This window comes from Aulonocara stuartgranti (genome assembly GCF_965226115.1).
Source record: "Aulonocara stuartgranti genome assembly, chromosome: 20".
NCBI classification, from domain to species: domain Eukaryota; kingdom Metazoa; phylum Chordata; class Actinopteri; order Cichliformes; family Cichlidae; genus Aulonocara; species Aulonocara stuartgranti.
The window spans coordinates 8,984,662-9,002,500 of record NC_138956.1 but is presented as its reverse complement, the minus strand read 5'-3'; the positions used below and the strand labels follow the sequence as shown (position 1 = coordinate 9,002,500).

The 17,839-nt window shown below is 42.1% G+C and overlaps 1 protein-coding gene across 3 annotated transcripts in view; it reads left to right on the top strand.

Moving 5' to 3' along the window:
• LOC309696382 (helicase ARIP4-like) overlaps positions 1 to 17,053 on the top strand; it is an 83,396-nt gene extending 66,343 nt beyond the window's left edge. For all 3 annotated transcript variants that reach the window (XM_082517581.1, XM_082517582.1, XM_082517583.1), the window contains 20 exons: positions 1,471 to 1,604; positions 1,830 to 2,003; positions 5,020 to 5,237; positions 5,408 to 5,590; positions 6,120 to 6,253; positions 6,992 to 7,188; positions 7,348 to 7,551; positions 7,640 to 7,778; positions 7,861 to 8,038; positions 8,149 to 8,361; positions 8,583 to 8,701; positions 8,860 to 8,984; positions 9,587 to 9,686; positions 9,781 to 9,986; positions 10,569 to 10,744; positions 11,313 to 11,509; positions 11,691 to 11,890; positions 12,003 to 12,092; positions 12,328 to 12,423; positions 12,594 to 17,053. In XM_082517581.1, the coding sequence (XP_082373707.1) occupies positions 1,471 to 1,604; positions 1,830 to 2,003; positions 5,020 to 5,237; positions 5,408 to 5,590; positions 6,120 to 6,253; positions 6,992 to 7,188; positions 7,348 to 7,551; positions 7,640 to 7,778; positions 7,861 to 8,038; positions 8,149 to 8,361; positions 8,583 to 8,701; positions 8,860 to 8,984; positions 9,587 to 9,686; positions 9,781 to 9,986; positions 10,569 to 10,744; positions 11,313 to 11,509; positions 11,691 to 11,890; positions 12,003 to 12,092; positions 12,328 to 12,423; positions 12,594 to 13,675 (4,165 nt within the window). In that variant the 3' untranslated portion in view covers positions 13,676 to 17,053. The remainder of the gene's footprint in view (positions 1 to 1,470; positions 1,605 to 1,829; positions 2,004 to 5,019; positions 5,238 to 5,407; positions 5,591 to 6,119; positions 6,254 to 6,991; positions 7,189 to 7,347; positions 7,552 to 7,639; positions 7,779 to 7,860; positions 8,039 to 8,148; positions 8,362 to 8,582; positions 8,702 to 8,859; positions 8,985 to 9,586; positions 9,687 to 9,780; positions 9,987 to 10,568; positions 10,745 to 11,312; positions 11,510 to 11,690; positions 11,891 to 12,002; positions 12,093 to 12,327; positions 12,424 to 12,593) is intronic.
• Positions 17,054 to 17,839: the final 786 nt, after the last annotated feature.

Genomic DNA, 17,839 nt, shown 5'->3' with positions numbered 1-17,839 from the left:
ACTTTTTGTTTTATTTGCCAGTTCAAAGTTGTCCATTTTTTTTCAACAATGATTTGTTTGTTCAATATTTCTTTTTTGAATAAATAAATTATTCAGCTTTACAATTTAGTTAGTGTAAATATAGTGTAAATAACTTTATAACGCTTATTATTAATAAAAAGCATAGCATTATTGAGGCACTGCAAATTATTTTTCCCAACATTAGTTGAAGGCTATAGCAAAACTGAAACCCGTTTGTGTAAATGTGAACACTGCACTGAGTTCTCTAAATATCTTCAATTCTTTTGACATCTTAGAAAAGAATTAGCCCGGAGACACAATGTTCATTTCATCGTCCCATATTCCAGTAAGCGTTTTACCCACTGTGGAAATATAGGATCCAGAAACAACATCAGCAAACACTTAATGCATTTAGTGTGCTAGCAGTACAGCAGAAGTCAGGTATCTACCTACTAGCCTAATCAGTCAGAGTTGTGGTGAAATTTTTTTCTCTTCCAGGGAGAGGTTTTGTGGTCAGATCGGACAAAAAAGGACCGGTTTGGCCAAAATGACAAGAGTAAAGGTCAAACCTGAGAACTCTGTCCCAGCTGTCATGCATGGTGGCGGTACCATCATGCTCTGGAGCTGTTTTACTGCCAGTGGTACTGGTACGTTGCACATAGTGGAAGCAGATCAACCGCTAAATGGTTGAAACTTGGATACAGTTGGGTTTTACAACTTGACAATGATCCCAAACACAAATCAAACCTGGTTTTGGTCTGTTTAATGACTGACTGTAATGTAATCAGTCATTACATTAGAATGGCATTCCCTATTGAAAATTTGTGGACTACACATAAAAGCTGGGTCTGTTCCAGGAAACCAATTTAAATTAACGCATTTTAAATCTACCAAGAGTGCTCAAATATTAAGCCAGAAGTATTCTTGTCATACTTGCTGAAAGCTACCAAAAGGGTCTGGTCGAGGGACATTTAACTAATTTAATAAAGACGGCCACATTATGTATGCTGTCCAATCATTCCATCCTAGAAAAAGAACAGACTGAAGAAATCAAGCTAACTTTCCCATGTTGTTCTAGCAGGTAGTGTAAATCAGGTTGTCCTTCAACATGAGGACACAAAACAAGTGGGGTTCTTCGAATGAGCCTAGCAGTAATGGCAGTAATTTTTCCTCCAAAGCAAAACAAAGCATTTAAAAAGTCTTTGATAATTCTTTGTGGCTTTTTCGCTGAGTCACACATTTCACAGTGCGCAACTCTCTTGGTTCCAATTTATTATTAAACGCTGACTAATGTAGCTTTAAAGAAAGTAATGATGTGACTATCATAATTAAGCCCCTGCGAGTATTCCAGTGTGAGAAGAATGATTCATCAGCAATCGAACACGTGCACAGTGCAAACTGTATGGTTACAGTTTGTGAAATTCTAAAACTAGAATAAAAGCAAACCGATTTGTTGCTGTGTTTGCGCAGGAAGTTACTGAAGGAGCATCAGTTGGAGGCAGTGACCAAAGCGGCCCAGCAGGAGGAGCTGGAGAGAAGGCGCCGTCTGGAGCAGCAAGGACAACAGGATTTCCCCATACCGCTGCTGCCCGAATACACAACTGGTGAGAATGTGTGCACAAACATGCAAACTCGCTGCTCCATCAGACAGTAACTGTCTAAACTGTACAACAAACTGCAATTTCAAGTTTGTATCCAGGTTCAGAAAAAACGACTCGATTTTGCTTTCTTTTTGATCATCTCACAGCTGTTTTTTTTCTCTTTTCATCCCTCATTTGTCCCCAAATCTTCTTCCAATACTAACGTCACCTACGTAACCTTTTCTCCAGGTGATGTGACAACGCATGCGTCGTCATCGGCAACGTCAGCAGCATCTCAGCAAGAAGTGAACTCGAGCAGACGGGAGGTGATCTGTGTGGACTCGGGCAGCACGGGCATCAGTGAAGACGACAGCAAGGCTAACATACCCGCCTCTGTTAGCCCACAACACACACACAAAACAGGTAAGAGACACAGACAGAGGAAGGCAAAAAAAAAAAAAGTAATGCCAAGTGTTTTAGACCAACTTAAACCAGCAGCTCAGTTCAGTTTGAACAAGAGCTTTTATTCTTATTGTCAAAGGACATCACTTGAAATCAGATGTTTCTCAAAGCAGACAGAAAAAAACTAACAGAAACAAGATGTTTGTCTGGTTCCAACGTCCCTTTTTTGTGTGTTTTATGACTGAAGAGTCGTTACTTAGCTGTGTTATTGCACGCTGTTGTTGTTTTACATTTCAAGGGAATACTTGAGGTTTCTTTCAGTCAGCATATTTCCTTTTCAGTCTTTAGAAGAAGTATTCAAAAATGCTTGTGTTAAAAAAAAATGTGAGGTATATTTTTAAAAAAAAACTAAACACAGTTTGCATTTTGTGGACAAAGACTTGGAGTACTGACCCTTTTCTTGTAATCTCAGGGTGTATTTTACATGTATCATGGAATAATCGTAGAGGGGACGGTCGCCTAACTGGACAAAACCTTTAAAAAGCAGAATCCTTATTGTTACAAAGCCCAAACACCACAGTGTGCAGCAACTTTTCGTTTTTCGGGACATTCAGGATTTTAGTGTATTTCTTTTCCCATTCATTCCTCATCACGTTTAACAGAGGTTTGAGGGCAGATTCAACTTGCAGAAACTTGGATTTTAAGTTTAAGCCATCTGGTTATAAGCTCAAAACCATGTTAGGTCTTTAAAACTTCCAGGATCAATCGCACTTTAAGGACTGGCAGCTTCTCCAGGCTCTCAGTTTCAGCTGTGGCAGGCTGCAGACTTCCTCTTTGGGTTATTTAATTGGTTTGCCTTATTAGTGCAGAATGAAGTATTGTCCGTTTATGCTATCAGGCGTTGCACAATTGCTGTCATGACTTATGTAAAAGTGACTCATCTGTTCTACTCAAACATGTAGCAGTTACATCACAGTGTCTGTCCTACTGTTGGATTTCTTGGTACTGAAGGTACTGAAGGCTGCACAATGCAAAATCATAAAGTCATAAAACATTTTACTACAGTCGGTGTTGAGAAACAGTAGATCCACAGTGTGCACCTTCTCTTTTTCTTTACACAACATAATGTTAAAGTTCAAGCTTGACCGTAAAGAGGGGGGTGTGTGTGTGTGGGGGGCACACTGACCCATCAAAAGGAAATATCTCGCAACTGTAGCAGTTTGACGTTGTCTGGTGGAAACCTCACATCTCATCAGCCTTTTAAAGATTAAGCAAACCAGCCTCAATAGCCTCATGACAGGCATGCGTTTATTAAATTACACACTCTGTTTCAAAATGCTTTCTGAGCCCAGGGGTCTGGAAAGCTGACGCAGTAAAAGACCCGACAGATTGAATTTCCAGAAGAAAAAAAAAAGGAAGATTTGAAAGACAGCCTGAACTTGAATATCGAATGAGGTTTTTACTCCAAAAACCACAAGTCAGCACATATTTAGGTGTCCATTCATCTGCAGAGATGAACAGAAATCAGCATTTATGTTCAACATCACGTCTGTAAACTACAGGAAGTCGTATGGGTTCTGTTTTGTGACTGAAGCTCTAGTTTCGCTCTCGCAGCTGCCTCAGTAGAGCCGCTGGAAAGGAAGCGTCCCATTATTTCAAATGAAAACTTGCTGATTACTTTACTTGTGATTAAAAAAAAGAAAAGAAAAGAATCCTTCAAGGGAGGATTTTGTAAAAACATTTAAACTTAATTACTAAAAGTCTTACAGCACCAATTTAAACTGAGGTCAAAATTCTCCCTGCTTCCTGTAAAGGTTGTGTGTCTGTGTGTGCGTGTGTGAGTTATAAATTGCAGGGTGTTTTCGTAGATTAGCTGCCATGTGCATCAGAATATTTAGAACCTTCAGAGAGTACATCATGTACTGTTCCCTTATTGCCCAAGTGCGCACTCTCTCACACCCTCACACAGTCACAAACATTCAGAAAGCCACTCAAGGATAAACACACACGCACACAGTTTGGTATAAACACATATATTTCAGTGTCGGGGCCAGAAGATGAAGGCAAACCGTAGACACACATACCTGCAACACAAACAAATGAGGATGGGAGGGTGAGAGAGATGGCCGTGATAAACAGAGACGGTTAATATGTAGATGTGAAAGCTGAGAAAGACAAAAGCAAAGAGGAAAAAAGGCAAATGTAAGGGGGAGAGGGGAAGGGAGATGAAAGGGGAAAGTGTGGGTCTGTGTGTGTGTGTGGGGGCAGATCAGAGTGGGTCTGTGGAGCAATAAAGCCGGCTAATCCTGGTTATGAGCCAGAACACACTCACATAACAAACACACACACTTTCACCACAGTGGCACAGTGACATTTCTAGTTTGGGTTGCATAACCAGTCTCCCCCTCCACTCTAATCCTACTTGTATAACCAGCCATTCACTGCAGTTATATAAGCTCTCTCTCCCTCTCTCTCTCTCGCGCGCGCGCGCACACACACACTAACATACTGACACACACCACCTCTTCCCGTTGTGCCCTCACAGGCTGCCAGCTTGTGTAACTTTAACCACTTGATACCGCTGACGTTGAATTCCTTTTTTTATCAGATATGGATTTCGGTCGTTCCATTTCCAAACGCGCACGCACATAACCTTCGCGTTTGAAGCAGCGTCATACAAGATGCGACCAGTGACCCCTGTTACTTGACATGAATGTATGAAGGCCATTAAAAAGAAGGAGGGCTTGTTTTCATTGGAATAGCTGCTGCAAGATTTCTCAATCTTTGGCACTTGGGCCGCTGGGCCTGTTTATTCACAGTCTCTCATTCTGTGTGTCTCAAAAGCGAAACAGCCCTGCTCACCACGAAAACAGCATGAAATGCACCGATTCTTAAAGTGTTTATCATTTAACCTAGTAGAATTACCAATTTTACATAATTAATAACTTCTCCAGTTTGCAATTTCTCCTCCACCCCCAAAAAAATGATGAAAATTTTTTATATGCAAGTGTTTGTGTACTCTCTCCGGCCTGCGCAGACGTCATAGATCTGAGCTCTGGCGAGGACGACTCCATCGTCCACGTTAGCGAGTCTACAGCTGAGGAAGAAGAAAGCGAGCCGAGCGACGCCCACATCAACGATACCCTCAACCAGCCGGACGCCCAGGGGAGGGTGCTGGTCAACCTGAACCATCCGACTACAGAGGAAGACATCTTCCTGTCGCCTCAGCTGGCCAGAGCAGTGAAACCTCATCAGGTACTAATGTAGCAGCACCTAGTGTAACTTTTTGAAAAATCCAAAAAAAGGAGAATTTATTCATTGTGTTTAAAAAGTCCTTTAATGTCAATTTTGTAAAGCCCCATAAATCCTGACCCCGGAGTTTCACTCTCTCTGCTTTTCTTATGCTGCCTCTTCCTCCTTCTCAGATTGGGGGAATCCGTTTTCTGTACGATAACCTGGTGGAGTCGGTGGAGCGCTTCAGCAGCAGCAGTGGATTCGGCTGTATCCTGGCACACAGCATGGGCCTGGGAAAAACGCTGCAGGTCATCTCCTTCATCGACGTCCTCTTCAGACGCACCCAGGCTCACACCGTGCTCGCCATCGTACCTGTAAGAACCCGCGGGTTTGATCTTGGTGTAGTAGAACGGAGAAGGAATCAATAAATGCTCAGATATATGGAAGAAGAGAAAAATCTAAGTGGATTAAATCAAAAGATATAAGTGAATAGATGAATAATAGAATAAGTGCAGGGACACGTTTTGCCTGCGAGCTTTCGATCGATAGAAAGAAAGTGTGTGTAAAAGTTGATGTGAAGAGAAACTCAGAGAAAAGGGCATGTTAATAAATAATGTTAAGATGTTCTGCAGCTCACGCTTGCATGAATTATTGATCGTATTTATCCTTGAGTTCTATTATCTTAAAATGATTTTGCATCAAAAGGGAAAATGAAACACAAAAAACGGAGCACATTTGCTGGACTTGTGAAGCTGGAAGGCAACACGCTTGTTGCCTTTGTTTGGAGTGAGGTTTCTGAGCTGTCACTCTTATGACGTGAACAGAATTCTTATAGAAATTAGATGATAAGCTATAAGAGGGTTTGGTGATTTTTTAAAATGTATATATTTTTTGTTGTTCCAGGTGAACACGCTGCAGAACTGGCTGTCAGAGTTCAACACCTGGGTCCCGCCCCCTGAGGCTTTACCTCCAGATCCTGATCCTGCAGTGGTGACACCACGTACCTTTAAGGTTCACATTCTCAACGATGAACACAAGTGAGTAACAAACACACTTCTTTTTCTTTTTTTTTAACCTAATCCTTTTTAAGATTGGGCGCTTAAAAACAACCACGTCTTTGTTGTTTTGCTCTATCACACTAGACAGAATTCAAATTGATTAAATTTTATGTAATCATCGAGGAAGAACCAAAAACAATAAAAATCCTGCAGGTTCTCTCCTCCTCACACAGACAGCAGGGTCAAAGCAGTCAGGAAGTGTTTCATTTATCTGCCTTTAAAAAAACCAAAAAGACTAAGCTGACCCTCTGGTCGGCCTGTGAGCTTAATCCCCGTCTGGCCCGTCCTTTCTCCCGTCTCTCTAGTATCTTCCCTCCCAACAGCTGCTGGATTTCTGCTGGAAAAGATTTTCTGATTCTCACGCGTATGTGAATGTCTGAAAATATTTATTTAATATAAGATAATCGGATATTATTACAGGATTTCCTCCCTTCTTTGACTCATTTTCTTCGCCTTTAGTCATACATCTCACACTTTTTCATAGGTTTCACTTAAAGGTGCTTCGAATCACATTTAAGCTCATCACTCAAAGGAAAACATGCCTCCAGCTTTCTTTCTCTTTTTTTTCTTCTTTTTTTTATTGAACTGTAATGAATGTTATCTTTTTAGGAAAACACTTTTACTTTGTGGATTGCTGCCAGGCAAAAATATATTTCATTGTCTTACCTTTGAGAAACACAAGCAGTAACCAACCTGATATCTTCTGGTGATATCCAGGAATACTACAGCCAGGGCAAAGGTGGTGGAGGACTGGGCTCGGGACGGGGGCGTGCTGCTGATGGGCTACGAGATGTATCGCCTTTTGTCACTGAAGAAGAGCTTCGTGGCTGGAAGGAAAAAGAAGAGCAAGAAAGCAGCGGGACCTGTCGTCATCGACTTGGATGAAGAGGACAGGCAGCAGGAGCTACTTAAAGGTTGGAGAGACTGGGGATGATGATAGAGGTTGCAGGACAGGAAGGACAGGACGTGAAGTAAAAATGGGAGAAATGCAAAGACTAGAAGTTTCAGATTACAGCGCAAGAACAATCAGAATTGCAAATTAGATTAAAAATATCCTCACTTGTTCTCTGTAGGTATCGAGAAAGCTTTGGCTCGGCCCGGTCCAGACGTGGTAATCTGCGACGAAGGACATCGCATCAAGAACTGCCACGCCAGCACGTCGCAGGCTCTAAAGAACATCCGAACCAGACGCCGTGTGGTCCTCACCGGTTACCCGCTCCAGAACAACCTGATTGAATACTGGTGCATGGTCGACTTTGTCCGGCCCGATTTTCTAGGTACGGAGCAACCTGTGCCTCGTTTCAGCAGACGAGCATTAGCAGTTAATGTCAACACTGCAGCTTTTACACCCTGTGCACATTTCAGGTACGCGGCAGGAGTTCAGCAACATGTTCGAGCGTCCCATTCTGAACGGCCAGTGTGTGGACAGCACACCTCAGGACATCCAGCTGATGAGGTACAGGAGCCACGTCCTGCACAGCCTGCTGGAGGGCTTTGTACAGAGGTAAGGGTCACTGTCATTGTCCATAAAAGAAAAGCTCAGTGAGGTTTTTGCGAATATTGATTGTAATTTGTCTTTAATCCAGACGAGGCCACGATGTCCTGAAGGACCAGCTGCCTTCTAAGGAGGAGCATGTGATTCTGGTGCGTCTGTCTCCCCTGCAGAGGGCCCTCTACACAGAGTTCATGAACCGCTTCAGAGAGGCAGGAAACACGGGCTGGCTCAGCCTCAACCCGCTCAAAGCGTTTTGCGTCTGCTGCAAGGTGAGGAGTGCGAGCGTGTGTCTGGATCTCTTCAGAAACTTTGTTTCACTGGTGACGATAATGACATTTATATATAGTTTTTTTAAATATAAATTTGCGTTATTCTTCAGATTTGGAACCATCCAGATGTCCTGTACGAGGCTCTGCAGAAGGAAAACCTGGCAAGCGACCAGGATTTAGACCTTGATGACATCACCTCTACAGGACGATGTCCGGCACCAACCAATCAAAAGCCCAAGAACCTGGACAACTCTAACCCCGTCGGTGGCCTGAGCCTTAACCAGCTGCAGGAGAAAGCCAATCAGGTCATCACATATGAATGGGTACGTTGGAAGACTATTAGAAAAGTGCGATCCAATCAAAGTTAACAAATGTTGGTACTGAAATTTTAAATAGTCCATGCTGTTTTCAGATGTGAGAAAACTGGCCCATAGTTCCCATCTGTAACCTCACTTTTTCAAAATCAGTGAAACTGCTTATATAGGAAAAACCTCTGAAGCTGGTCTGCAAGCAGTTTTTACAGTCTGTCTTCTCACGCGGACAGGCAAAGGACATCATGACTGACTACAAGCCTGGCATCCTGGAGAACTCTGCAAAGATGGTTCTGCTGTTCCACCTGATAGAGGAGAGTGTCAGAAAGGGAGACAAACTCCTCGTCTTCAGGTAAAAGATGTAAAAAGTGCTAGGATGCAGATTTTTGATTCGAAAGAAAAAGTAATAAAAATCTTTACTTTTCAACAATTTTGCATTCCATTACTTACACTCGTGCACCTCATGGATCAGATTTCTTATCCCCCATCCGTCCGTCTGCCTTCTTGCAGTCAGAGTTTGTCCACGCTGACCGTGATCGAGGATTTTTTGGCTAAGAGACCAGTGCCTCCATCACCCAATGTGCCCAGCAGAGACAGACCCAATCAAAACTGGGTCCGCAACCTCAACTACTATCGTAAGTAATCATGAGGTTTCGGAGGTGCGAAACAGCGCTCTATGTAATATGCTAAACCGAGCCGCTAATTATGCTGAACTGATGAGTCTGTTCTCTTTGGGGGAACTGACTGCAATGCTTTGGGTGCTGCCACTCTCATTGACTTGCCATGAGTGCTGCCACCTGCTGGTGTTTTCGATTTCTTTAAATAATACCTATATGTTGATTTATCATTTTTCTGCAAGCCAGTGTTTTCATTTACAGCTGTTCTATTTGTGGGGTTCATGTGTCGTAATTGATAAGAATGATCCACAGATATTTATAAAGATCTGTCATCCAAGATCAAATTACAGTTAATGTTTTATTTTAACTGGTTAGTTGAGCTCTAATAATATGAATCCTCAGCTGTAACTTGTCTCTATATACATGGTACTTTATCTGTACAGTCCATATAATAGCATATGGGGATTCAAATATTGAAGGGTAAAGTTTCACTGTACTGTGAAACAAGCAAGCAAGCGGTATAAATTCAGAGAAAAACAGGAAGAGAAGAGCTACAAGAATATAAAACTTAAAGAACATGAGAACCTCTTAGATATGAGTTGCCGTGTGATATTTTGAAGGACTGGATGGAAGCACAACTGCCTCAGAGAGAGAGCGACTGATAAACCAGTTCAATGACCCCTCCAACACCTCCGCATGGGTTTTTCTGCTGTCAACCAGGTAACACGCTCTCCACACTAATTATATCAATATTATAGGTCATAAATCTTAAAAGGAGTAATCAGCTTACTGCTGTCCCGTCTGTTCCTGCCAGGGCTGGTTGTCTAGGTGTGAACCTGATCGGGGCAAACCGCGTGGTGGTTTTTGACGCCTCCTGGAACCCGTGCCACGACGCCCAGGCCGTGTGCCGTGTCTACCGCTATGGGCAGAGGAAGCCGTGCCACATCTACAGGCTGGTGTGCGACTTTACGCTGGAGAAGAAGATCTACGACCGCCAGATCTCCAAACAGGGCATGTCTGGTGAGTCGGAAACATGTGAAAAAGCGCTGCAGAGAGTTCCAACGGAGCTGCAGTCAAATAACCTCTCCTAAAATATGTGCGTGGTAACGTTTTAGTTACTTAAAAATGCATTGCATACAGGAGCATTTGTCACAGACATTTTCCTGTATTTTTAACCAGAAATAACTCAAATTTTAAAAAAAGGAGGAGGAAAGGGAAAAAATAAGGAAAAATTATAAGACGTGGAGATTGTATTCAACCTCCATCATCCTCACTTCATGGAAATTTCACTCCCTTCAAACATCTGTCAGTGTTGAAATTCACTGAAAACCCCAAGTGTAGGTTCCTCTGTGCGAGCAGAACCCCTAAAACTAAATAATAAGCTCTGAGGTAAAGTCAGAGCTCTTCTGCCAAGAGGCTCTCGTCTGACACTGAAGTGTCTCAAGTGTTTGCTGTAAGCTTTGTCTGGTGAGACGAATACATCGAGGCCATTCAAATGTAGCCATTTCTGTCTACATTTTTTTTCCTTAGATGAATCTTTTTCCAAACAATTTTACCTCAATGTCTTAGTTCTTCTGCTTTTTTTCCCTTTCTGTCAATCAGACCGCGTTGTGGATGACCTGAACCCCGTGCTGACCTTCACCAGGAGAGAAGTTGAGTCTCTTCTTCATTTTGTGGAGGAGGAACCAGACTCATCTAGCATCCATCTGCAGCCCAACGACAGAATGGAGAGCATCCTCAAGAAGGCCCTGCACCTCAATCCCCACCTGATTACAAAGGTATGAGGAAACATATTGTCCCCATACGCCCTCTAGAGGCGATTACAAATAGAGCATAGACGCTCCTGCACTCCATTGTGTATTTTTTCCATTGTTCACTACGATTTGATGAAGATAAAAACTTGTTTTCTACAGACAGAAGTCTCCTTAAGTAAGCTTGTTTATGTTTTAGAGTTCTCTGCTAATTGAATAAGCCCCTAGCTGTCATTACAGCAGGATGACATGTCCAAGTGTGTCCATAGTTGCCAACTAAAATCCATTTTTGGAACTATGGGAAGTATGCCAAGGAGTTACAGTGAAGCTTTGTTTTACATTTATAACACTATTTTAAACAGCTTGTGAGGTTCTGGAGATTAAGACGTGATGAGTCATCACATAATTACACCCCTTTTTGTGGCTCGCTTTAAAAAGCAGAGAATCTTCCAATTGGCGTTCTCATGAATTTTATTAAATTGAATTGGTATAAGCTGGAAAAAATATAAATGTATAGGATGAGGTCATCATAAGTGAGGTAATCGTGCAAACTTGGAGCAGAACACTGATCAGCTTTCAACCTCCTCCTTTCTAGCAACCATTCCCCCACGAGTCCTTGCTGATAGACCGCAGGGAGCTGAAGCTGAGCAATGCAGAGAAGAAAGCAGCAAAGAAGGGCTACGAGGCTGAAAAGAGGGCCTCGGTGCCATACACCCGCCCTTCCTACGCTCACTATTACCCTGCCAGTGATCAGAGCCTTACCAACATCCCTGCCTTTAGCCAGAGAAACTGGTTAGTAATTGACATCTACAATCCCAGTATGTATGCTAACAAGCTACCGTAAATCCAGTTCGTATCACTTGTCTCATAATCATTTTAAAAGGTTGAGCATTTATCAAGTAAACCCTCCTTCAAAAAAATAAAGACAAGTCATAAATCAAGAGTAAAAAACAGAAAATCTCTGTCTATTCAGGCGTCCTCCCACTAGCACTGAAGAGAAGCCAGTGGCCAGTGTCAGGCCAGTCCAGTCAACTCCAGTCTCTATGATGCCCCGCCAGGCATCTGCAAGCTCTGCCCCAGGCAATGACTCTTCTAAATGCAGCCTCGGAGGCTTCCCTGTCAACTGCCTGCAGAAAGCTGGTGTGTTTGTACAGAAAATTGTCACCACCACTGGTAAGCAGATTCTCCATGCACTCCATTTTATCCCTATTCTTTCTGTCAGTACTAAAGATTACTATTTCTTTATGGCCTTAAACTCTGATTGTCTTTCTTTATCTCTTTATAGACATAGTGATTCCAGGCACCAACAACTCCACAGATGTCCAGGCCAGGATCACCGCTGGAGAGAGTATCCATGTCATCAGGGGCACTAAAGGTACAATACCGCTTTGTTATACATGTCAGTTCTTTTGTGCGGTGGTCACAAAATGCAGATAATTGTGTGAACGTGTCCTTGTTCCAGCTGTTTTTTGTTTGTTTTTTGTTATTATTGAAGAGATTATTTAAAAAAAACTTTTGGTATTTGTCGAGTTAGTCGGGTAAAAAGATGTAATAATGAAATGTTTTCATTTAATTCTAATAACGGTTTTGTTTACCTGTGGCTTTCATAGGGACTTACATCAGGACATCTGATGGCCGAATCTTTGCCATCAGAGCAGCTAATAAGGCCAAGTCGGTGGAGGAGAGTTCAACAGCACCACCCAAAGGTAGGATGATTCCCTTACAATAACACCTCTGAAAGCATGTAACCCTAGTTACTGTATTTACGTACCATGTCAGAGATGTAGCACACTGATATTAATGACTTTATTGTATTCTTTCAGTAAACTGAGGCTTGAATTCTTGTAAAGCTTAAATCCAATTCTTTTCCCCTCAGATTTGCAAGCACCCCCTCCAGAGGTTCCCACCCATGTCAGTAACGGTTGCCTGTCACCCAAGACTGTGCCCCGCCCTCTTTCCCCCGACAGCCCGGAGATCATTAATGAGTTGCAGCGCTATACGGGCGGCGCAGGAGCTGGTGGGTCAGCAGGCTCTGCTGTTCATCTGCCAGAGAGCAGCGTGAGCAGCCTGCCCTCAACCAAACTGGTTCAGACCAATGGCAGCGGTGGGAGTGGGTTATTAAGTGGAAATCTGAGCCACCATGATGCCTCTGTGACTAATGTCATTCAGCCCAACATGGATGCCACTGCCGCCCAAGATCTGAGAACGGGCTCCAAGCGCAAAGCCTCCACCCCATCCTTGGATGAGCGGGCCAGTAAGCAGCCTTCTGCCGGCAAGCACTCCTCAGCCCCTGTGGCCTCGCAGGGCTTCCCCTTCACTGGGGGCTATGGGCTCCCCCCTATGGGTCTAAACTCTGGCATGCTGGGTGGTTCACTGGGGCATCCGCTTTTCATGGGGGCAGGCTCGCATTACTTCCAGCCCCCCCACACTCAGCTGAGTGACGCCAGTTACATGTACCCAGATCGGCATGGGTGGAACATGGGCGGAGCCGGCACTGTTCCCACTTCCTCTCCTTCCTCATCACTGATGACAACCACCGCTCCCACCGTCTCATCTTCCTCCTCAACATCATCATCCTCTCCATCAGTCAAAGCTGCCAGTTCACTTTCAGGAGCCTTGCCACCATTCATGCTGAGCTCCAACATGCCAGGCATGGCTGGGATGCTCCCACCAGGCTTCCCTCTGTCGTATAGTCCATCTCTGGCGAGCCTCTACACCAGCTCAATGCTCCCAGGAGGGGTGTCGGGCCCAGCTGCTACTCCCGGCCCAGCTGGAGCCAGTTTCTTGTCCCAATACCCTCCTACTGCTGCATCCAGCTCCTCCTCATCTTCCCCTTCTTCCTTCTCCCCCTCAGCTCGGTCCGAGGGTCAGCGAGGCCCGGTGCTGGTGAACAGCGGGAATGTCAGCAGCATCAGCAGCTCAGATGAAGATGATGTAATTGAGGTGAGGGGACAGTGACAAAAGAATGATGTCCTTTTGTGAGAATGCTTTCAGAAATTGTAATAGTCACCATAAAAGAATGGCAGCCCATTTGCCAGGATGCAGGTTTCCAAGAGGCCAAGATGAAATTAAATTAAATGAAATGAGGAAAAAATGACAGACATTTAAGGTGTTGAGATCTGAGGCCCTGCTGAAGTGTTTCTCCTGAACATCTCTACTTGCCTTGAAGAAATGGTCTGAATGGGGATTTAACAGTGACTGGACAGAGAGAGATAATCGTGATGCTGAATATCAGAAGAAGAATCCTGATAAAGGCTTAAAAACCCTCCAAAGGGATGGAGAAAATAAAAGTTTGAAGATTTTGAGCTTCCAAAAAAAACTGTTCTTTTTTTTTTTTTTTGTCCAATGCCGGCATTAAGATGCTTATCACTGGACTGAGTACTGCTGAGTATGGGCCTATAGTGACCACAAGCGGCCACTAGTTATACTGTTGACTTTTAGAGATACTAGCTCTGCAGCTTTGCTAAGTGTCAAGACTTTTGCTTTCCGCTAATTAAAAAGAGGAGCTGGAGTTGCTTGTGAAACAGGTTTTGCTATTACATTAGCTGGTAGCACAGTTTATTTCATAACTGAAGTGGTATCGTCCATCACTTGTTGCTACTGAACACTTCTTAAAACGGCAAACGCAACGGTTACAAGATCACACAGACGTTTTAGAGAGCGTTTTTGACAGAACGTAATAATAACTCACTGCCAGGACAGGTGTATTGTAGGATTTTTGTTCTTGAAAGAACACACAACAGATGTGAGATCATATTGAAATACTGAAGAAACAGTTGTGCTTTGAGGATGAGGTTAAAGATATTCACTGAAACTTTAAAAACTAATGAAAGAATGTACGCTTAATCAAATGCCTTTACACCGGGCCTTTTTGAAAAGACTCCTTCTCTTTAGGCATCAGATGTGGGAAGATTTGTTTTTCTTCTTTTTGTGCGTGTTTTTTCTATTTATGTAATCTCTGATTGCCTAAAAAAAACAACAGCCAGGTGAAAATGAGGAAAAAAATAAACTGTGTCCCAGTGAGGTGTCCTCCTTGTAGCGGAGAAACAACCAACAGAAAATGCCTTTTTGCCTCCATCTTTCTGAATGTTAACTGTGAGAGAGGCGAGGTAAAGAGAGACAGACAGTCGCCATGGCTCTCTGAATCTCACCCACAGTCTTACTGTAGCCTAGTGAAAAACGATGCAAAACACTCACTCAAGCCTATATATGTATTTGTACAACCCCAGAGGAACGCTCGTGTTATTACTGTGTTTGTAACTGCTTGTTGTGTTTTTAAGGGTTGCAAAAGGAATCATTAAAAAAGAAAAGAAAAAATTTAGATTCATGTTACTCGGTTTGGTAACATGTTTTGAGAGAGATTTCACCTCTGCTCTGCTGTTTTTCCTTTTTCTTTCTCTGTTTCATCTCGGTTCGTGAACAGAGGTCAATGTGAAACCAAACCTTTTTTTTAGGGAGAGATGATGTAGCTTTGCCAAAAGGAAAAAGAAGGAAATGGCACATCTGAAACCTCCATCAAAGAGGATTGTGTCTTAAGAGACCAAATAATGCAGAGCAGATAAAAAATAAAAACAATCCTTTGCAGAAACACACTCTCTCTACAGCATGTTCACAGCTACAGTTGAGAAGTACATATCCATTTTTACACTGTAAAAAGATACAAATCTGTGTTTGACTGGGTGGAAGCTAGAAAATCTTCATAGTGTGACCAATTTCCCCTTTAAATTTGCTATAAATGGAGTCCGACCTATATATTGTGTATATCAGCCGATATTAATTTTTTGCCAATATTTCAGTTTTGGCATTTATAATAGATGGTGAATGGAAAATTCAAATAAGAGATTTTGGGGTGGGGGTTGCATCCACCAGAGGACAGTCTGCACTCGCAGCTAACACGTGTTTGGAACTACTAGCAGATCAGATGATTGTTGGGTAGAGCAAAAAAGAGCAATCCGCTACTTGTGACAATAAAACAATGTTATTTTTAAACTGCAGGGTTGGATGTTGGTCAAGACTCATAAATAGCTATAAATAAAAAATCTTAGGGAAATCTGTTTGTTTTCTGTGCGTGAAAGGAAAAAAATATCGGCTGATATATGAGATTTTTAAATCCTCAAATCCGATGTATCAGTAAACAATATCGGTACCAATATCGGCATCGGTTCTAAAAATCCCATATCAGTCCGGTTCTAGATGTAAACCATCAATCTGCTGTTCCAGCTGACCCCCCTCGGCCTAAACAGCTGCAGGAAGAGCTTTAAAAACCACTAGCTCTTTTGTTAAAGATAAAACAACGTCAAGTTAAGACTCAGCATTACCTGTTCTTTTCTCCCTCTTCCATGTGTTTGTTCTCCATACTGAAACTGTAAGTTTACTTGTGTTTCATTTTTGCTCTCTACAATGTTTGAATTTACCAAATTTATTTATTTATGACGGTGTATATTTATTCATTTGTATTTTTATTTTTTTACAATGTCTTTTTGGTTTCATTTGTTTCATCACTATCTTGTTTGTAAGATTTTTACAGTCATATTAGTATTGTTACTACAGTTTTTGTTTTTTAAGAACTAATGATAAGCCAGTCTGACCCAACACATGTGAAACTGTGCAGAACTTTGATGTGGACCAACCAATGTGTTATTAAGCACATTACTATCCAGGATAGCATAGAGTTAAAATCATATCTAATAACTGATCAGCCGTTTAATATGAAAAACCAAAAAACTGTCACCAGGGATATTCAACGACTGCACAGTGTTGAAATCATTTCCTATTTATCTGCGCTCAGATAATATAGATGCAAATTTTAGTATTGAATCTGAGCTAAATGAGCCATTTATGTGCATGCTAGCTCAATCACAAGTAATGGGTCAGAAACCGAGGCAGCCCAGCCCACTTATCATCTGGAAAAACAAAGCAAAACAACAACAATAAAAAAAAAAACAATATCAAGTGCTTCTCCCCTTTTCTGTGCTGTATTACCATATCACCAGAATTGTCCAGGCGTGTCATCACCCCTGTGATGGCAAAACAGCAAGTTTTCCTCAGTGTTGAACTGTTTGGTTGTCAGCTCAGCGTTTGCTGCGCAGACTGACTGCTCTTTAGTTTCACAGCTTTCTACTTGAATTTACATATTTATTTATACAAATCAAGGTGGTCGGGCAAGCAGAGCCGACTGTCTGAATTCCATTTTAGCCGAGGTGAAGATTAAATCTGCTGTCTTTGAGGATTGGCTCCAGTCAAAGCTTGTTGTGTGGACAATGTGTATGACTTTGGATTACATCATTTTTTTTGTTTTTTGAAATTTGTAAATAAAAAGAAACATGTTCTAAATCATACTCTTCCTACTTTGTTTATATCAGCGGTGACCGATGCAGTACTTGCCCTCTTTATTTGTTATTCACACGCAGAGACTCACACATACATACAGGCAACTGAGGGCATCTAAATCTTACAACAGATTTGAAGAAGATACACTTGGAAGAGGTGCTGCAGTATATTTGTCTCGAAGTAACTCAGTTTTGCATGTTAATCTTCAATTTTATGCATGTGTAATCTAAAGTGAGACTTGAAGTTAGGGATAGAAGTATTCTAAGTGAGTTTTTAATTGCGTTAAAATGCCTGAAGCACTTCAAATAATAGGTTTCTCTTAAGTTAGATAGACCCTTAAGTCATTTAGGTCTATTATTCTTTAAAATTGAGATACATATTCACTCTAAATATAAAATAGTCAGGTTTTACTGTTGCCTCAGTCATGAACAGTAAGTTACACTGATTTAACTGGAGATAATAATAATAATAATAATAATAATAACCAGGAGGTTCAAATAAATAAGCTCATAGTAGCAAAACAGAAAAAAATGGTGCAGTTTTAAGAAAGTAAAAAAGCTCAAGTGAATTTGATAGTTTTACTCTATTGATTTCTTTCACCTCATACATGCTAGTGACTAGTTTCTGATCTGATTATTCCGTTTTGGTGACACTGACTCGATGTAACACGGAGGGTCAAATCAGGCTTGCATGTTCTACTTCATACTACTTGTGTGTGGGAGAAACTTTCAAAACAAGCAGACATTTACCCCTCAGGTGTAAAAGGCAGTGTGGATGCCCAAGCTCAGTGAC